At 35.6% G+C, this 21871-nt stretch overlaps 1 protein-coding gene across 2 annotated transcripts in view; it reads left to right on the top strand.

Moving 5' to 3' along the window:
- The window catches only part of LOC115216636 (tRNA dimethylallyltransferase), a 351240-nt gene that overhangs the window by 196270 nt on the left and 133099 nt on the right, over positions 1–21871 (top strand). For both annotated transcript variants that reach the window (XM_029786122.2, XM_036506693.1), the window contains one exon: positions 3916–4058. In XM_029786122.2, the coding sequence (XP_029641982.1) occupies positions 3916–4058 (143 nt within the window). The remainder of the gene's footprint in view (positions 1–3915; positions 4059–21871) is intronic.

The raw sequence follows: 21871 nt of genomic DNA on the forward strand, positions 1-21871 counted from the left end.
TGTCCTTTACAAAGAAGAGAGAGAGAGAGAGCTTTTTTAACCCTGGAAAGTAAAAGAAAAAAAAGAAAATTACTCTGTAAACATGGCTGCCAATAACAGACCCTCTGTGTGGTCACTCGACCTGTTAGAAATAGCAACTAAATATCCATCAAACTATGCCATACTGTCTTAAATATAGAAAAGACATATTGTATATATAATATAGTCTTACACTTCCCTAAAATGATGGAATGGTCAAAGCTTGAATACATTTTAATTTAGATCTATACTGGATCAAGTCTCTGACCTGGGGCTAAAGAACAACAGTGTGATAGTCTCTGTAGTAAACAAGAACTGACATCTTTGATACTGCATCCACATGTGAGCTGTCTTTACAGGCTGAAAGCTTGCATTGTTGTGATGTCTCAAAACTCTCTTTCATCCTGCAACCTGCCAGCATCTCAATTCAATTTTTGTATTGTTGTATAATACAAAGGATTATTACATCTTTTTGCTGGTGAGACTGACAAGCAGATGTCTACAACTTAGTGCAGACAACTATTACAAAGGACTTCATTTCAAAGGAATCAGTTTTTTGCCTTTTTTTTTTCTTTGCTGTTTGCTTCATAGATTATACATCAATAAAAGATACACACATGCATACATGAATATGCGTGTGCACACACATACATATTCATAGGATAAAAATCAAATGGGACATGAAAGCAACAGAAAAGACAATAAAACAAATCTCTCATCAGCCATGGGGACTGGAATCAGTGTATTTTCAGCTTATTTAAAATCAAAAAACTTTAATTTCATGCTAGTACTCCACTGAATGTGCCAATAATTGTAAATATCACTGAAGTGGAGGACATTACAAAGAAAAAAGAAAAAAACTTAAAACAATGAAGATTATATCATACTAGAGTGACAGAGAATTATGGACAGATTCATGTAATACAGTTCAGCAAAAAAGACAGTAGTCTTTTGACAGGGCATGGAGAACAACAAACTCACCAAAAAAGTACAACAAGCACAAAGGAAAATAGAAATGTGACTGACATTGTAGTACCCATGAAATCATAGATGTGGCTGTTGCTGGTAGCATGGTCTTTCAAATGTTGGACCTTACAGAGGCGATGACAAGTGACTGAGACCTTTGGTGATGTTGTACTGAGAAGCCTTGCCAAATCAAGCGAATCGTAGTCATAGTCGTGGCTGTTACCGGTGCCATGTAAATGACTCCCATTACACTTTTGGAGTGGTTGATGTCAGGAAGGGCATCCAGCTATAGAAACTATGCCAAATCAAACTGGAACCTGGTGCAGCTCCCTGGCTCACCAGTTCCAGTCAAACCGTCTAACCCATGCTATCATGGAAAGTGAACATTAAATGATAATGATGATGATGATGATGATGATTGCAATACAAACATAAAGGAAGGCTCACATTACCTTGAGCAAATGCCCTATCTATTCTCAAATTGCCCATCTTCAAAATATTGACCAACTTGAGGATATAGCAGGCCATTTACCCAAGTTGCAGTGTAGTGAGATATGAAATCTGAAATCCTGTGGTTGTGAAGTGGTCTTAACTATACAGCCATAACTTAACCTTTGGTTCTTTGACATCATATATATGGTTAAACCTCTTTGACATGATATATATATATGGTTTAAATCTGTTGATAAGTTATAATTATTCTCTTCCAACGTTTTGTGGATTGCGCTTTTTATTTTTGGTTCTCTTATCAGTTGTGGTTTACCAGCTCAACCTTCATGAATTGTGCTTTTATCATTTTTGCTGTCATTGTTGTTGTTTAGGGGTTCAACTTTAATCACCACTCCCTTTACTAACCCCTTTTTGCCAAAGAAACAGTTTTCAGTTCATACCATTGTAACTGACTCTGACTCTACTATAAATGGCCCTACTATAACAGACGGACTCTGCTATAACTAACACTTCCACAACCAGTTCTGCTCTGACTCTACTATAACTAATTGTTCTATTACTGACTCTGTTAGCAATTCTGCTATGACTCACATGTAAGTTATCCTGTTATAAGTGATTCTACTGTAACCAATTTTAATTTAAACCTCTATATTTTAATCATGTCATTAAAATTTGGCATAAGTAAAGGCATTTCTTTACAATTTTTTTTAAAGAGCTGATCTCTGAATGCCGAACAATACAACTTCTATATCTGCTTAATTTCAACAAATAACTAAGTCATTGCCATGATACCAGCAAGGGAAGCAGTCAGAGTATCAAAACTTCTTTTAAACATGTGTGTGTGTGTGTAAGGATCTGTATATGTACATAGACATCTCAAAAGTAAATAGATACCATTGTATTTTTAAAGATTGGTTGCTAGACACAAAATAATCCCATTTCGATGCATTTAAATACTTAATCCAGTAAATATGCCTTGTGCAGTTTTTAATTATTTAACCCATTTGGGCCTCCTACTAACAAGTGATGTCCATGCAGATAATGAGGTTTTTTTTTTTTACTTTTGAGCTGTCAGTGTAAGCATTGACCCAGATAATACCTTATGGGTGTTTTGTGTGTGTGTGTGTGTGTGTGTACACTTATGGTACTTTTTCTATGTGCATGTACACAGTCCACTCAAATGTCTTGTGTGTCCCCTTCAGATAGTGTCTGTGTTTGTGTGTGTTTGTGAAGATTTGTGGTTCTTCAGAGAAGGAAAGTGTCTAAGACAAAAAGATGGAGACTTATGTATTATTCTGCTATGTGGCAATTGGAGCGAAAGAGTTAATGAACAAGGGAGAATTTGTGTCTGTGTGAGAGAGAGAGAGAAAGAGAGAATGATAGAAAGAGATACATTATGTGAGTGCAAAGAGAGTGAAGGAAAGTGTTGGCTATGTCTGTGAACCTATTTGGACAGGCAGTCAGTAATCATACTGTCAAACTCATCTATTCATTCATTCATTTATTTTTATGATCTTCCTTTTTCATAACATTTCTTCAACTGTAATTCCTGTAACTAAACATATACAGAAAAATAAAACATTGCAATTAACAACAACAGCACTGTTTACCACAAAGATGTTATCACTGTTTTATTATTATTAGTATTATTGAGTGAGAGAGCAGTGCATGCCATCAAAGTGACACTGGGGTAAATATATATGAAACCCAGTATACCCATCATGACTACCCATCTGATAAGGGTACACCAGGCATATTGCATCACAACTAAATATGTGCGTAGTATTATTGAGTGAGAGAGCAGTGCATGCCATCAAAGTGACACTGGGGTAAAATATATGAAACCCAGTATACCCATCATGACTACCCATCTGATAAGGGTACACCAGGCATATGCATCACAACTATATGTGTGCGACATGGTGATCTCATATCAAGATAAACAGCGCGTGACCTTGCAGGTGGGGCACCAGTTAGGATTTTCTTCGGCTCAAAAGGTCCCTGAATAAGGATTGTTTAAGGATGTTGAATGAAACACCCATGTTTCCAAAGGTGATTTATTCAAACCTCCAAGAATTCCTTTCAACAACGGCTATGATACTCCCCCACTACTTCTGCTTGTGATCAGAGATGCACATATCGTCAGCCACTAAGGGACATGGTCAACTGGTTACGGTCAAATAACTGACAAGCAAATCTGTGGTATTGAGCAGAATATTTGCTGTAGCCCATCTTTTATACCAAGACAAAACAATGTACATGACAACACTTCCAATCAGTTAAGTTCAGCAGTCATGAGAGCCACTGCCTGGTACTGCATCAGTACCATTTATTATTATTATTATTATTATTATTATTATTATTATTATTATTATTATTATTATTATATTATTATTATTATTATATTATTATTATTATTATTATTATTATTATTATTATTATTTTAATAAAACAAAGAAAACATCTCATTTTCTTGAACAGGGCCTTGGAAATCTATGATAAACATGGAATTCCCAAGAGTGAAATCCTGAAAGAACAACACAAGTCAGTTGGCTTAGATGCAATCAGTGGACCACTTCGTTATCCGAAGAGCTGCATATTTTGGATCCAGTGTGATCAAGAAGGTATTATATTTTATTACAGAGCAAATAGCCATGCTTCCATGCAGTTGTTATAGTTGATTTACCACCGAAACAAGTATCCATTTTCACATGCTCCTTCTTCTTTTACTTATTTATCTCTTTTTTTCTCTGGTTTTGGTTTACTTAAGCTGATATTTGTTAACCTATTATGCAACGAGGCATGACAAAAGGGGCTGTCATTTAACAAAGATGATTTACATTTGGAGTAAGGCTATAAACTTTGCTATAAACTGTGTGGTTAAGAAGTTTACTTTGCAAACATGTAGTTTCAAGTTCAGTCCCATTACATAGCAAGCTGTGAATAGCCAACCAATGCCTTTTTTTTGTGTGAATTCTCCCTATATATATATATATTATATATATATATATATATATATATATATATGTATGTATGTATGTATGTGTGTCTGTCTGTCTGTCTGTCTGTCTGTCTGTCTGTGTTTGTCCCCCACTACTGCTTGACAACTGGTGATGGTGTGTTTACATCTCCGTAACTTAGCAGTTCGGCAAAAGAGACCAGTAGAATAAATACTAGGCTTCAAAAAGTAAGATTTGTTTGACTAAAACCTTTCAAGGCTGTGCCCCAGCATGACCGCAGCCAAATGACTGAAACAAGTAAAAAGTTAAAACAAAAAGGTAGTCCCTTAAATTTTGAGAGGAGCAAACCACCCATGAGATGGGGATGGTGTGCAAAAGTCGTTATATTCCTCCTAAACAAAATTTCTCTTGGAGGTCCTACTTTTGAAAGAACAGTAATACTTGCAGTCATAGAACAAGTGGGTTTAATACGTTAATGGATTGTAAACTGACCAGTAAGTTGCTCTCTAATTGCTCAAATTACAGCAACAAACCAACTTCACTGTTCTCAGCTTGCACCAAAATAACAGTTTAAACAAAAGCTATGACTAGCATTAATCGAAATATTAAAGGTAATGGACAAGTTGCAGTATCAATAAAGTCAGCAGTTTGTGACAGGTGATAGTTTAGAAGCTAGGGCCCACAGCTGCTGAGAATAAACCTGTTGGAAAAAAGCTTCTGTCTCACTGTTAATTTCATGTGACAGTGGTAGCTTTCTGTGATTCTGATCCTTCTGTTTCTCTAATAGTTACCTGTTTCTCTCAATAAGTCATTATGCACTTCACCTCACACTTCCAGTACCCTATACTTTCCCTCTTAACTCATCGCTCCATTCTTATTCTCTTTGCAAGTTACTTTGTCTCATTTAATCTGTCAGTGTGACCCCACTTTCTCCCATTTTTATTTCTCAACCTTTGCATTAAGCTTTGCCTTGGCTTTGTAGCCCATATCCTCAGCTCTCCATTTTTATTCTTATTCTAACTAAAAAAAGAAACTTATAATTTCAAATCATTCTTTTCTTGTTGATTCACAAGACAGAATTTTCCTTAAAACCTTTGCTGGTTCTTGTCACTCACATAATGCTACAAAATGGTTCATACCAAACAGTAAAACATAAATTAAATTGTTTCACATCACCCCAGCACAATGAATACTTTTGGTGAAAAGCATTTATATCACCACAACTCATTTTCTGCTTTTATAAATTTGAGGACATATTTATCCACTATAAGCTTATAGTATGTTTGAAGAATTACAGAATTAATTCAATCCCCACTCCATTCTACTCCAGTTCTTGAGTGATTCAATAAAAATTCTCTGGAAAAAGACAATTGCAGAAACCACAAGGTTATAAATAGGGTGAGTTTGGATAAGGATGGTTTCAACTCTCTGCTCTTGTAGTTTGTTGAGCACTGAGCAAGTTAAGGATTATCTGAATAGCTCATGAAAACAATTTAAATCTTGCATTATGTGTTGAGATCAACATAAGAGCTGAGGAAGAGACTTCAATAGAAAAATAAATGTAAATGTATAGTGTTCATCAAGGTTCCTTTCTAGTTATAATACTTGATGAATTCAGAACTGGATATTCTAGGGAACAATTTTCTGTTGATTATCTGGTCATCATATAAGAATAGCTAAAGATCAACATAGTTCATACTGAAATAGTTATTAGTAACAGAGAGTGAGTGCTTGCAGAAAACTTGTCTGCATGGTTCAGCAACATCTATTTTAGAAAATTTCTCAATTCAAAGTAAAGGACAGACATAAACAGCATAAAAGGACTTTTATAAGAGAAGGGGCAAAAATAGGCTTCTCGTCCTAAACCACACTCACATCATCAATACTGCGTAACAAAAATAGTTTTCTTGCAGAGGCACAAGACCAAAAATTTTGAGGAAAGAGAACAATTATAGCATTGCTGTGTAGTTGAGATGTTTATTTTCAAATCACATGGCTTCAGGCTCAGTGCTATCTTGTGGCACCTTGAGCAAGTGTTTTCTACAATAGCCCCAGACCAACCAAAGTCTTGTGAGTGGATTTGGTAGATGAGCTTTGAAAGAAACCTGTCATATATTCTTATATACTACTGTTAAGCAGTATATTGCTGGTTATGACATATAACTGGTGAGAATGTTACTGTCAATTTTGTGCCAACTATTGTACTTGGCAAGATTATATCTATATGTAATCAACTTGTTCCCCTTCCCCAAAATTGCAGGCTCTGTACCAAAATTTGAAACCAATGTTGTGTGTGTGTGTTGGTGCTGCTTTGTCTTGCCATTGCATGTTTGTTGTAAACGAGTGTCACTGTCATACAAGCAGTGTCATTCATTTCCAAACTTCTGCAAGAACATATCTGGCCATGGAGAAATATTACCTTGCTTGGAAACAAGTGAGGTTTGGTGACAGGAAGATCATCCAGCTGTAGAAAGTTTGCCTCAGTAAGTTCTGTCCAACTTGTGCAAGTATGGAAAAATAGATGATAAAACAATGATGATATACTTTTGTCTTTTCTATTAAAATATGATGTACTTTATTTTATTGACCACTAGCAGTATAGCCTGGCGTTGCTCGGGTTTGTTTTTTAGTTGCACTTAAAACAGCAGACTTTGATGTCGCGTTAACAAAGTTTTGACATAGTTTCAATCTTTTTTGAAAAGTAAAAAATTTGCATTATGTAACTTGTTATTCTCTTTAAGTGAACATTTTTCTGGTTGAAATACACCAAAAAATGGTGACACAGCAGTTGAAAAATCATAAAAAATAGGGATTTTCATAGAAAAAAAGCACCTTTTTGATGTAAATAATTTTTGGTTTTAACATGGTCCGATTTGAATTTTTTCTTCTATGGAATGAAGAGCAAGCCTTCTTCTATCGTGCTCTCAATTTTAGTCAACTTGCGCAGCAGGGTCTCGGAGGAGATAGTGTTAGTTGAAGGCTACCAAACCTGCCACACACATACAGACATCATCAACTTTATATATATAGATGGAGTGGTGAAATGCAAATTTGAGCATGCAGGATTTGAACTTAACACATATAATTATATGCTGCAATACATTTTTTTTGTCATTCTACCAATTCTGGCTGTACAATGTCTTTGAGACAGCAGGTATTATTAACATGTTTGTATGGAAAATAGTAAATCATAGTTCATAAATAGGTGTTATATTGAACATCTAAACATTTAAACGTTATTGCAACATTGAAATTTTAAACTGCAATAACTGTAACATTGAATGACATATCCATATATGATTGTTTATTCAGTAATGGAAACGACTGTTACATATATGTGTGTGTGTGTGTGTGTTGTTACATTTTAGGTCAAGTTTTAGATGAAAACAATTTAACATTAAAATGAAGAATTACTCCATATATTGCATGTCAGTTCTAAGATGTAGTTCAAAGGAGTGGCAGAGATAACTGAAAGTATAGAAGAGGGTGATCTATGATATTGAAAATGTAAGATAGATTTTAAAAGGAAGCAGTTTCAATAGGAGGAAGAGGAGGTGTCTGGTTGCATAAAGGCAGGATGAAATATGTGCAGATTCAAATATTATATGATTACAGCAGTAGAACAGTGCTAGTGTTAGTAGAGTGATAGGGGGATGAGTGTTAGAAAGATGAGATGCAGGGAATGCTTGACAGGGACAGATTGGGTGCAAGGGCAGGGTTTGATGAGTATTTATAAATAATCATGTTTTTAGGGCCTCACTTTCAAAAAAACAAAAATGGATGGGTCTTCTTGAGCATAGTGAATAGCCAATCATCTCAGCCTTTTGTCATCTCCTCCATCAGGCTCAACCGCTTGAGATCATCATTCATAACTTCATCCCATATCTTCCCTGGATTTTCAAAATCCAAAATTAGTCCTCAGCACTTCTTTATACAGTTGTTCTCATCCATATGCATCACATGACCATAACAGTGCAGTCTTCTTTCTTATACACTGCATCTGATTTTTTTTATGTCCAAGTTTTCTTGAAATACATTTGCACTTTGTCAAACATGCACATTGACGTTCCACATTCAATGGAGAATACTAGATTCATTATTTTTAGACTTTGCATATCCTCAGCATTCAGGTTCCACATTACCATGTTGCATTGCTGTTTGTACACAAACATCATACAATCTGCCTTCCACTTTGAGAAAGAGAGAGAGAGACCTTTTGTTATTAACAGAGGTAATAGTTCCCTAAACTTTCTTCATCCTGTTCTTATTCTCGCAAATATATTTTCAGAACATCCTCTTCTAATACTAATTAGGTCACCTAGGTAACAAAATCTATCTTCTACCTCTTGGGAACCTCCTGTTTCCTATATGTTCTAAGTATTTATTGCTCTTGTGCATCTGCCATATTCAAAATCTACTTTCTCTGTTAACCTTCCTCTGGTTCTAATGCACTTCTTGTGTGTCCCTGGCTTACATTGAATACACCATATGGAATCTCTATCTACTCTTTTACTGAAGGGCCTTTTTCCTGAAGGAAGTAGAATCCTGTGTGTGTGTGTGTGTGTGTGTAGTCATCCATGTTTATATGGATTAATATATATATATATATATATTTACATACGAATGTAAATATGTTTATATATATATATTATATATATATATATATATATATATATATGTATGTATGTATATGTGTGTATGTATATGTGTGTATGCATGTGTATGTATGTATGTGTATGTATGTATATATATATGCGTGTATGTGTGTATATACATATATATATGTGTGTACATACATATTACAATGCGTATTAATGTGTAGGTGTATAGTATTTGTATGTTTACATACATACACATATACCTATCATGTTACCTGCCTTGGTAAGCAACCATTTTTATGTAACACAGAAGTGATAAATTTCTCCAAATGTCTCACATAATTATTCATGTCTTTGTTTAAAAATTTTTCTCAATAAAATATGATTTTAACAGGAAGAGGAAAGGGAGTAAGCAATGGAACCTCATGTCTTATATTATGTTGTGGTTAATAGTAACAGCTGTATGTTATGTCTTTCTTACATTACAATGTTTGAAGCATGTTAAACAATAGCCCTCTGGTTTGGAGAAAGGAAAAAATATTATTATGAATATTTGGTCTCTTAGAATCTTTTGTCTGTAGATTAGTGATGTTGGTGCTGAGTTGAACAACTTTGTGTTTGGGAGCCAACCAAGGAAACCTCTAAGCAGCCACTCTGTATACTAGAAATAGTAGCTGAATAATTCTCACACTCTGCTGTTTTACAACAAGGAAGGATGGATGGCATTAGATCATTTAATTCTAGATGTCTCTGAAAGGATGTGATGGCCATGGTTTGAATGTTTTTGAATGTAATACATCAGCTTGATCAGAGTTGACCTGGGACTAAAGAAAATCTTTAGATTTGTTGGTTGTCTGTCTATCCATCATTCTTGCTTTTGATATCACTCCAACAGGCTTCGAAGAAGAGGTGATACTTGAATAGTAGCCTCATTTGACAATTGGTCTGAAAGAGAGGCTCCAGTTGACCACAGTGAAAGTAGCAGTAGGTGTTTGTCTACTTACTCTTGAAAGTTTATATTCCTTTAACTGAGGTGGTCCCAATTATAACTTCCAGAAGTTTATACCATATGCTAGCAGCTGAGTGCAGAAAAACTCCTATCCAAGATATGAAGTTTGGCATTGGGTATTGTGAGTGTATATGTCTGTGCCAGCATGAAAGTAGTAGTCCTTGTACAACATTGTATGTCATACTACAGTGGTAGCATGCTCTGACTATTGATGGGTTATAGCAATCTCTTGTGATGTAGGCTCATGGGAAGTTCTTAGGCAGCTTCTCTACTATTTACTGTAGAGATCTTGATAGCTTTCATTCAGATACTATCCAATTGTCTGAGTATGCAATGCTGTCTCAGATAAACAGATGTAGTTCACAATGCATTGATTTTACACTTTATCGATAGCTGCCTCCTTGTGTAGATATGATGGAGACAGGAGTTAAATGCTTCCCACCACTTGACTTCTGTTGTATTTAGAATCTCAAAATGTTTTTCTTAGAGAGAGTTTACTCTGATGCATTCCTTTTCCTTGGTAATAAATTTGATGGCACAAATGTCACCTTCCAGTCATCTTGGTTAGTTAGTTCAGGGAGTAGCAGCCTTACTCATTGTGTGTCTGAATTCAGTTACTTACAGTTGACAGCACCCAGTAGTCCTTAACAGATTGAGGTTCTGACATCATGAGCTCTACAGACTACTGCACAGTGAAAGCAAAATGATGCTACACTAGTATATACTATTTTACACCAGAATCCTTGCTTTCTTTTTATCTGTTGTTGTGGTTACTTACATGCTAAGCAGTAGCTTTTGATGAACATTATAGAAGTTATTTGCTCAGACTTTCATTCTTACAATGTCTCTATGTTAGCTCACTTCAATAAGACCACTTTCTGTTGCTGATCTTATTGATGCAAAGCATTGGTTCATTGGCTTAAAGGTACAGATCATGTTCACAGGTTTTGCCAAGACTATTCATGAAAATAGAACAGAAGTAGTTCGAGTGTAGAATGTTCTTGAGCTGATGTTCTTGGTTGTTTTGTTTTTTTTCTGGTTTGGTTTGTGACCAAGTTCTTTGCTGGCTTTCTGAGATCTATAGGGCTGATGTCAGTAACATTCCTGTTGAACACTTACCAAGTTGATGGCTACAGGGAAAATATATGCAAGGATTCATTTTCAGAGGACCAATGTTCTGCAGAGGTAGGCTTAACTGTAATCTCACAGGAAGCTACTGATCCAAGAGGTGAGTCACAGTTGGAACCACTCATAGATGGGTAGTTTTAATATGAAATTCAGGTGCCAAACATTATTCAAAGCATGGATGGCTCTGAAGGCAACAACATTGCTTTCCCAAAATTTCTAAGTCAAGAACTCATTAGTATGAAATAAGAGAGTAGGTTGACATTGCACTGGTTTTGTGAGAGTCATACTGGTGGTCATTAAAGAGAATGAGAGATTAAAAATGAAAGTGAAAGTTGTTAATTGTTGTCTCTGTCACCTTTGTTGGGATATTTAAAGTGAGTTGACTGAGTTAGAGGAGTTATTCTTCTAGAAAAAGAACACACCATACTATATTTTCATAAATCAGTGTATATCCTTGTGGAGAGATTGAAGTTTGGTAAGAATAAGGATTAGCTCTGGAACATATTGTTTGAGGTTAATAGAATAAATATTGTCAAGTTTAGTGGCTTTGTTGGTTTGAAAGAAACAACGGTATTTGCACACTTGGCTTATATATATGTGCAGTGGAAGGATTTGTGTTGGGGAGTAATAGGTTGTGTAGTTTGTGTTAGAAGAGGTTGGAATAGAGTCAACAGATGTTAAAGAAGATGGGGAAAGAATTGTCGTCTGAATTTAGTTTTTAACATCAAGGAAAATTTAGAGGGCGTTGGTGTGTCATATGGTTGTAATAACTGTAAATGCTTGCAACTGTGTTCTCTCTGTCATGAGTATTTGGCTTGGACACCAGTTCAAAAACTTACAACAGAATGAACACATCTGAAGGTAACTATGGACCTGGTGGTGTTGTTATACTGAACTGAAAATTGTGTATCCCTTTCAATTTCATCTTGGTACAAAGATTATTGTGCCAAGGTCTATCAAATGCTCCTTTGATACTCAAGCCACATATACTCCTTGACATATGTGCAGGATATTGTTGTTTGTCTGAAAAAGGATAGGGAGAAGTTGTATGGTGTCATGATTTTGATAGAAACCAAATGACTATTTGACATGAGTTGTTTCTGCAGCAGATAACTTTTCAATTGTTTACGAAGCAACAATGGTACTATTATTTCACTGGCAAAATTGAATAATAATACAAACAGTCCAGTTGATATTTTAACTGATCAGTGCTTGATTGATCATCTTTAATATATCACAGAAATAAGGCAGCAAGCTGGCAGAATTGTTAGCATGCTGGGTAAAATGCTTACTGGCATTTTGTCTGTCTTTACATTTTGAGTTCAAATTCCACTGAGGTTGACTTTGCCTTTCATCCAAATAAGTACCAGTTGAGCAGTAAGGTCGATGTAATTGACTTATCCCCTCCCACCTCCAAAGTTGCTAGCCTTGTGCCAAAATTGGAAACCAATATATCGTAGAGATAGTTTTTCCTTAGTTGTGATTTATTCCCCAAATAAAGCACAACTAAAAAACATGCAACATGGGAGTTGGATAGTCCCTTACAGTATTCTTCCAGGACTTTGGTTGCAGTTTGATAAGGATATGACTTGTGGGTTTGGTTTCAATTTTTCTGTTATTTACATATTATCTTTATTGCTTGATATGAAGTTCATACACTGTAATATTGTATCAAAAGATAATCTATTGTCATCACCATTGAGTTGACAGAAAAACAGAAGATATTGGTTTACACCTACTGTTATTTGAATCTATTGCCATTATGTTTGTTGATGTGGATATTTCAAGCTATGATGCTTTCAGTTTTCCCAACTCAAGTTTTTGCTGGCTCATATATTTTCCACTTTTCCACTTCTGACATTGTTTACTTTTACCTGGTTGTGGGTCTGGTTGTGGGTCTGGTTGTAGTTCATTCGGCACTTGTGTCATAAATCATGAATTATTTTTTTCCCAACTTGTCTGTTTCTGTTTAAAACATAACCCATCAGGTTTTATGCTTTTTATTCTATTTTCTATTTTATTTTATTTATTTATTGCTACCAGCACTGTATACACACAATTGGTTGAAAAACATGAGGATAGAGTAGAAATTGTGTGTGTGTGTGTGTTTGAATGGATGTATTTGCAAATTGAACAGACCCAAGATTCTGTGCAAGGCAATGACATGAATCTGAAAGCAATTTATGTCAACAATGCAAATAATATGCATTGAACATGTCCCTGAGATGAAGGTTAATGTTCAAGAGAGTATCATTCCCAGTGACAGAAAAATTCTCATGTGACAAAGAACACAGGACTTATATTATTTAAATGGATAAACCATTAACATGGGAAAAAATATTCATTTCAGAATGTCACTCAGAAATTGAGAGCAAAATTCTCCACAAAAATGAGAGATCTGTTCAGAAAACTTAGACTGTAGAAAATAGGAAAACACACCTTAAAATGTTTTCTATAGATTTGCAAAAATGCTTCATTACAAACTAGGTCCATTATTTGAAAGAAGTACTAATAACCAACTAAGCTAAAAACAAGGCTAGTGCAAGCAATCATTCAGCCAATAGGCATTTGTGGTTGTGAAGCATGTACTCTAAGCAGATTAAGTGAACATATTGTATTTGAAATGTGGGTGTATAGGAGAATGCTCTGTGTCTCTTACTAAGATCATTGGACAAATGAATGGGTGTTACAACAAGTAGGTGAAAGATGACAACTCCTGAACATTGTGGAAAAAAACTAAAGCTCATCTATTATGGCCATATTCAAAGTAGCAAAGGTCAAGAAAACATTATCATGGAAAGAAGAGTAGAGGGAAATATCTCTAGCTGGTTGGACAAGAATGGCAAGGCAGCTGGAGAACTTGTGCTTAACACTTTCGTTACTGTATTTATTTTGAGATGCTCTGTGTTTCTTTCAATTACTTTAAATATAATAGAGAATTTCGTAAAATAACTTAGTTATCATTCAGCTAGTGTTAGGAGCACAAATTGTGACTAAGGTTTGGTGGAAGATTTTAATTCAGAACTTATGAAAATAAGTCATTTGTACTCAGAGCCAGAGCTGGTTTCAGCCGGGTTGGTAATGAGTGTCATCAATCAGCTGCAAACATATGATACATGACTTGTGGCCATTAAAAGACAAAGGAAATACTGGAGGAAGAATTCAACAATGTTTTCACAAGCTTTCTGATGCACTTGCAAGTTATAGAACCAGATAAAATCTTCAATGTTTCCATTTTGTATTATAAAAATGTAACCATTCATCATATAAAAATTTATATTAAAATTTACTATGGATACAACGAATTAGTCCTAATTACTTCTCTACAATTATGCAAAACCATCCCAAAATATTCTTAATTTCCTATATATTTTATAAAAAAAGTATAAAGACCATAATATATTTTTAACCACAATAAATGAATTCAAGCAGATTTCTTTGACTTCACATACCTGCAAAGTCATGGTGTCAGAGAAAGGGATTATGTTCCTAGAGAATAATGGCTTGTTAAATGATACTCCTCAGTACAGAAACTGTACTTCTAAGTACTTTCAAGTTTCTGTGGAGCATTACAACCTGATATTGAACTAGCTGCTCAACCATTTAAATATGATTTATATTGTTATATATGTACATTTTTCAAACGATTTTGAAAAAAGCCACTCATGCATTACACTTCAAACTACTTGATTTCAACATAGCTACATGGTAGTATAGTTGTGGGACTTTTTAAAATCAGATCTCAAGTTGTTATGACCAATGATACCCCAAAAAGTTAACAATTCTGAGAGAAGTACCACAGGGACCTGCTGTCTTGGTGTTATTACTGCTACATTAGAGCTCACAGATATACTTTCAGTTATTAGAACATCCACTCCTACTAGATATACTAGTATATCAAAAGTAACCAAAAATTATGATGATGCCAACAATATATAAAAAGTTTTCAGTGTCATGTAGAAGCTGCTTGATGAAAACAACATGCTATTTAATGCTACAAAGTTTCAAATATTCTGTTTTCAACCTTATAACTGTACAATTTGGATACATAGAACTAAGAGAGATTGCTCTATCATATTCACAATCTGTGTAAGATCTGGGAATTATAAAGAATAATTTATACATTACTTCATGCTTAGCTATACAGAGTAAAACCAAAAGTCACAAAGGGGTTTCAGTGTTTAATTTATTTAATATCTTCTTTATTTTTTTGTTTTAAATTTACAATAATGTAGCCTCATAATAGATAGGAAATGAATGTACACTAGCTGTGAAAAATTACATCTTGTAAATAATATTAATTTGCTGTTTTGCGCTAATGTACCACTTTCAGGGTATTTTCCTTAGTATCTTAGGCTCCTGTGCACTGATTCCAGCCTGAATATTGTTCTTCAGTTGTTGGAGTGTCTGAGACATATTAACATAGACTTTATCTTTGAAATAGCGCCATAGGAATAAATCAGGGGTCATCAGATCTGGAGAACTTGGCGGCCAGTTTATATTGCAACTTCAAGAAACTTTTCTTTCCTCAAAAATTTGTCTGAGCAATTGGATTGTCACCTTTGCCGTATGAACTGTCACTCCATTGTGTTGGAGCCACATGTCATGTTTCTCTTGAATAGTTTGGAATAAGAAATTTTTTTATCATAGTCCAATATTCATCTCCAGTAATAGTGACAGGTGTCCCTACATGGTCTTCAAAAAAAGTAAAGTTTACTTACTTTTTCTGCTGTCATCCTACATTGACTGTACACTATGCAATTTCTTTTCTGAAGAAATTCTGAACTCAGAACGTACTGACAGACGAAATACTGCTAAGCACTTTGCCTGGCATGCTAACGATTCTAATTAATTAGAATTATGATTCAGTGTTTAGATCATTGTTATGTTTGATTTAGTAGACATGATAACCTAAGAAATAGATATAATATTGGATCTACTTTAATGATTTGTACTTTGATCAGAAATACTGTCTGGTGACATCTCAATTAGACTTTTTCTTGATCCTGATTTTCTGAATCCTAAATCTTGTAATTGTGTTTTTTAATGAAGCCATTCAAATAAAAATGTGCTTCATCTGTCATTATCAGCTTGTAGATAAATTTTGGATTTCCTCTTGCTAATTCTTGAAATCTGACTGCATATTGTGTCTGCGGACATAATCTGCTGACTTCAGTACTTGCACTAACTGCATCTTATATGGAAACACATTCAAGGTTTTAAGCATATACCCGAGTGATGTCTGGGAGACTCCAACCTGTTTAGACTGCCTTTAAATCAATGGGGTTGGGTCTTCTGCAACACTCTTCCTTACATGCATAACTATAGCTTTGCTCCTAACTGGGCAATGTCTGCCTATTCATAGAATGTCACTTATTGAATCCTACTTCTCAAAATTACCAATAAGATATCTTATCCTTGATTCCCTTGGAGAATTTCTCATGTTGTAATGGTGACAATATACTTGTTAGCTTAGTATTATTGATCCTCATAATTTCTGTGTGTTGTTTGGTAATGAATTTTTCCATGTTTAATTGTCAAGGTCTTCTTTACAGAATCTGTAAAGAAAAATACAAAACAAAGTAATTAAAACTATAAAAAAAATTTAAATTCAGACCCCTTACATGACTTTTGACACATTACCAAGATAGCAACAACATGCAATAGTAACAACAAGCAAATAACTGGCAAGGTGGATACTGAAGAACGAGACTAAAAGAATTCATGTTACTCCTGTTCTCAATCATTTATGTTATTGACTCCTGCTGTAGTCTTCTTTTAGTTCAATCTGTGCGGACTGAACTAGATGTAATTCAATGATCTTCCAAGATTTCCTCTCTGCAGCAACTGGAATACTGATAGAACAGTAATGAAGTGAAGAAGCTTGAAACATCTAGTAATCTATATCTGGAACAAGCACAGGCAACTTTTTCCAAGAAATGGGCCACATGAGACTTGGTTCATCTTCAAGTGAGCTACATTACTAAAAAAATTAAGGTAATTTTTCATTAGGCATGCCATCTAGAAAGTCCCACATACCACAGTTTGCCCATTACCAAAAGTCCCTGGCCTGGCAATGTTGCAGAGGAGCTTTACTGGTTCGAGATAAGCTCTTTAGACATGGGTTTGTAATCAATTAGTCTTTTCTACTTTCAATTGAATATCTTCAGAAAATTGAGTAATCACCAATTATTTATTTGATCTTTTTTCACTTTTTTGCTCACTTAAAGTAACTGCCTTTTCCTTGTAGTTTTTCATGTCAGCTGGTTTATTGCATGAAAAACAGCCTTAACCCTTTCGTTACCAACCTGGCTGAAACTGGCTCTGACTCTGTAGTACAAATGTCTTGTTTTCTTAAGTTTCAAATTAAAATCTTCCACCAAACCTTAGTCACAGTTTATGTTCCTAACACTAGCTTAATGATAACAAAGTTATTTTACTAAATTCTCTGTTATATTTAAAATTAATTGAATGAAACACAGAGCATCTCAAATAACAATCGTAGTGTCTTAATCATTATCTTTTATTAATCTTTTAATACTTTTGATATATATTTAAAATAATTTAAATTAATTAATTTTATGTATTGGCTTAAGTTTTTCATTGTTTGATTTGCCTAATAGTGGTTTTATCTCTAATTTAATATAGTATAATATTTTACTATAAAATTGAATTCAATCCTAAATCTGATTTTTCCCTGTAAGTTTGGATTTATTCCCTAATATTATATATATATATATATATATATATATATGTGTGTGTAATATTTTATATATATATAATTTATATATATATATATATATATATATATATATATATATATACACACACACACATATATATACACACACAAGCTTAACATTCAGATGTGCATATCATGTGTACAAATATACTTTTATACATATATAGGCATTAATATGTACAGATTATGTATCTAAATATCGTATGTTTATAGTCATTTACACACACATATAAATACATACAAACTTACATGCACACACACACACACACACACACACACACATTAAGCAGTGGAAGAAGGGTAGCAATGCAAAGCTCAGCATCAGATGTTTTATGCCATTCTAAACCTTCCCCATCCTAAACCTCACCCTCATCCTTCATTAATACCCAGCTGTGAATCTTACCTCAAGCCTTCTCACATTGCAACATCCTAACCATCTCTTCACCACCACCACCATCAGCATCATACTATACATCCCCATCATGAAACATCATTTTCACTACAATTCTTCCAGCCCTGCTTGTCTACCTATTTCAACCACCAGAAATACTATCTCTTTCTTCGTGGTACATTGACATTGTAACCCTTATTTGTCTCCATGATCTGACTGTCCTTCGGCTGTTAACGCAGCTATCACAGTCACCCCTTCACCAAATTAACCCTTAAAATGCAATTAACCACTGCTTGGTGGAATGTACTGGATGTTCCTTAATTAAGCAAAGGTATGGTATATAGGGAACAATAGATTTGTAGGTCACAGAGCTGACCTGGGACTACACTACAACATCAACTATCATCACACTGAGCCAAATAATGAGCCTATGCATGGTTGTTCATCTTGCTAAAAATAGCAGCCAAATCTCCCTGAAACCATTCCCACAATATTACAAAATGGAAAGCTATATTAGATTGTGTACACATAGATACATAGTAAACAGACAGGATTATTATAACTGGAATGGTTTTAATTATAGGTTTGTTGTATCTGCTTTGACTTGAGGGTTAATTGACAATAGCAACTATAAACCTAGTAAAGTATTCAAATATTGTCACTAGACATGCTCACTGAGATAGTTCAATGTCATTCAAAGAACTTCCCACCACCCAACATTGTGGACAACACATTTCAGATGTGAATGTTTGGACAGTTACAAAGTAATGATCACAGCTAAGACAGTGACAGAAACATCCTCCAATCAGCTATCTCTAAAAATTGAGGTGTAGCCAGAGTTATTCAGCTATTACTGTTGTCTTGGCTGCTGTTGCTACTATTACTATTACTGTTGCACACACCACCAACACCATCATCATTACTCTTCACCACACTGTTGCATTATCACTTCCATCCTGTAAACTCATTGCTATCAATTATCACAAGCCATTAAGGGAACTTGTGTGTGGTTGCTAGAAATAGCCAAACCATCTTTAATCCTTCAGCTTATCCAGCCCAAATATTCTGTCTGTTTTATATTCGAAACAGCCAGATCCAACCTGTCACACCTACCTTACAATGTCATTCTAAAAATAAACAATCATATCATTAAAATCTCAAAGCTACATGATAATAGATGAATAATTCAAGATAATGTGAGTAAATAAGCATTACATTCGACAGTAATCTAAATACTAAAGAGTTAACCCTTTAGCATTTTAGCGGACCATATCTAGCCTAAATATTCTGCCTCTTTCATGTGTTCAAAATAGCCAGATATAGCTGGTTACACCTGCCCTACAATATTGCTCTAAAAATAAGCAATCACATTATCAAGATCTCAAAGCTACAAAATAATGCACAATTAATTCTAAACAGTTTCTTATCTTTTACTTGTTTCAGTCATAAGACTGCAGCCATGCTGGGGCAATACCTTGAGAAATTTCTCTCTCTCTCACACACACACACTCACACACATACACACTTTTATATGTTTGAAATAGGCTTCTTCCAGTTTCCATTTATGAAATCCAGGTAGATGGCCTTGCTCAATCTGTAGAAAAGGCATAGGTAGAAACTCCATAAGATGTACCCAGTGTAAGCTATGGACACAATATCAAAGGAAGGTTAACTGGGAAGATAGATTTTGTATGTGGCAAATGCTCATGTGCTATAAACACTGAAAATGTGCAGAGAACAGCTTCTGTCACATTCCAGGGAGAAAAACTACAAGTAGTTGATAGCTTCCGTTACCTAGGGGACCAAGTCACCAGCAGGGGTGGATGCTCAGAAAATGTAGCTGCTAGAATCAGTATAGCCTGGGCAAAGTTCAGAGAGCTCCTACCTCTGCTGGTGACAAAGGGCCTCTCACTCAGAGTAAAAGGTAGACTGTATGATGCACGTGTACGAACAGCCATGTTACATGGCAGTGAAACATGGGCCGTGACTGCTGAGGACATGTATAAGTTGGCAAGGAATGAAACCAGTATGCTCCGCTAGATGTGTAATGTCAGTGTGCATACACGACAGAGTGTAAGCTCCCTGAGAGAAAAGTTAGATTTAAGAAGCATTGGATGTGGTGTACAAGAGAGATGATTGGGCTGGTATGGTCATGTGTTGCGAATGAAAGAGGACAGCTGTGTGAAAAAGTGTGACACCCTAGCAGTTGAGGGAACCTGCGGAAGAGGTAGACCCAGGAAGATCTAGGATGAGGTGGTGAAGCACGACCTTCGAACATTAGGCCTTACCAAGGCAATGACTAGTGACTGAGACCTTTGGAGATATACTGTGCTTGAGAACAATCGAAAAGACAAGTGAGACCATAGCCCATGGCCAATGCCAGTGGGTGTAACCAGCCACTTATGAGTACCCCTCATTCATTGGACAATAAACTTTGCTTGTGAAGACCTATTGAGGCAAGTGAAATCAAAATTAAAATCCAAATCGCTGACGTGGCCAATGACAGTATCGCCGGATTGGCACTCATGCCAGTGGAATGTTAAAAGCACATCTGAGCATGGGGTGTAACCAGCCCACTTATGTGTATCCCTCATTCATTGGACAATAAACTTTACTTGCGAAGACTTATTAGGTAAGTGAAATCAAATTGAAATTACTGACGTGGCCAATGACAGTACCACCTGATTGGCACTTGTGCCAGTGGAGCATGATCATTGCCAGGGCCATGGATTGGCTCCCGTGCCGGTGGCATGTAAAAGGCACCCTTCGAGTGTGATCGTTGCCAGTGCACATGTGAAAACAACATTCAAGTGTGGTCGTTGCCAGTGCTGCGGGACTGGCTCCTGTGCAAGTAGCATGTAGAAAACACCTTTTGAGTGTGGTCGTTGCTGGAACTGCCTGACTAGCTCTCATACCGATGGCATGTAAAAGCACCCACTACACTCTTGGAGTGTTTGGTGTTAGGAAGGGCATCCAGCTGTAGAAACTTTGCCAGATCAAATTGAGCCTGGTGCAGTCTTCTGGCTCACCAGTCCCCAGTCAAACTGTCCAACGCATGCCAGCATGGAAAGTGGACGTTAAATGATGACGACGACGATGATGATGATGATATATATATATTTATATATATATATGTATGTATGTATGTATCTATTTGTGTATCTGTGTTTGTCCCCCCACCATTGCTCGGCAACCGATGGTGGTGTGTTTGCGTCTCATATTTTAGTAGTTTGGCTAAAGTGACTGATAGAATAAGTACCTGGCTTACAAAGAATAAGTCCTGGAGTCAATTTATTCAACTAAAGGTGGTGCTCCAGCACGGCCACAGTCAAATGACTGAAACAAATAAAAGAAAAGAATAAGTGTATACACATCTTTAAGATGAGCAAATATGGTGAGCTAGCAAAGCAGCTGGGGAGTGAGGGTTACTAACGTACTGTGAAGCCAGTTGAAGTTGGATCAAGAGGATTCATGGCCACATCAACCTGTTGGCTACTTGGGTATCAAAGGCCGCAGAAGAACTGCCACAATCAAATGCTTGTTGATGTTGCTGAAAAGAGCTCACTGTGGATAAGGGCGAAGAGGAATGATGAATGGACCAGTGGCTTG

The sequence above is a fragment of the Octopus sinensis genome, linkage group LG10, assembly GCF_006345805.1.
Source record: "Octopus sinensis linkage group LG10, ASM634580v1, whole genome shotgun sequence".
Classification (NCBI taxonomy): Eukaryota; Metazoa; Mollusca; class Cephalopoda; order Octopoda; family Octopodidae; genus Octopus; species Octopus sinensis.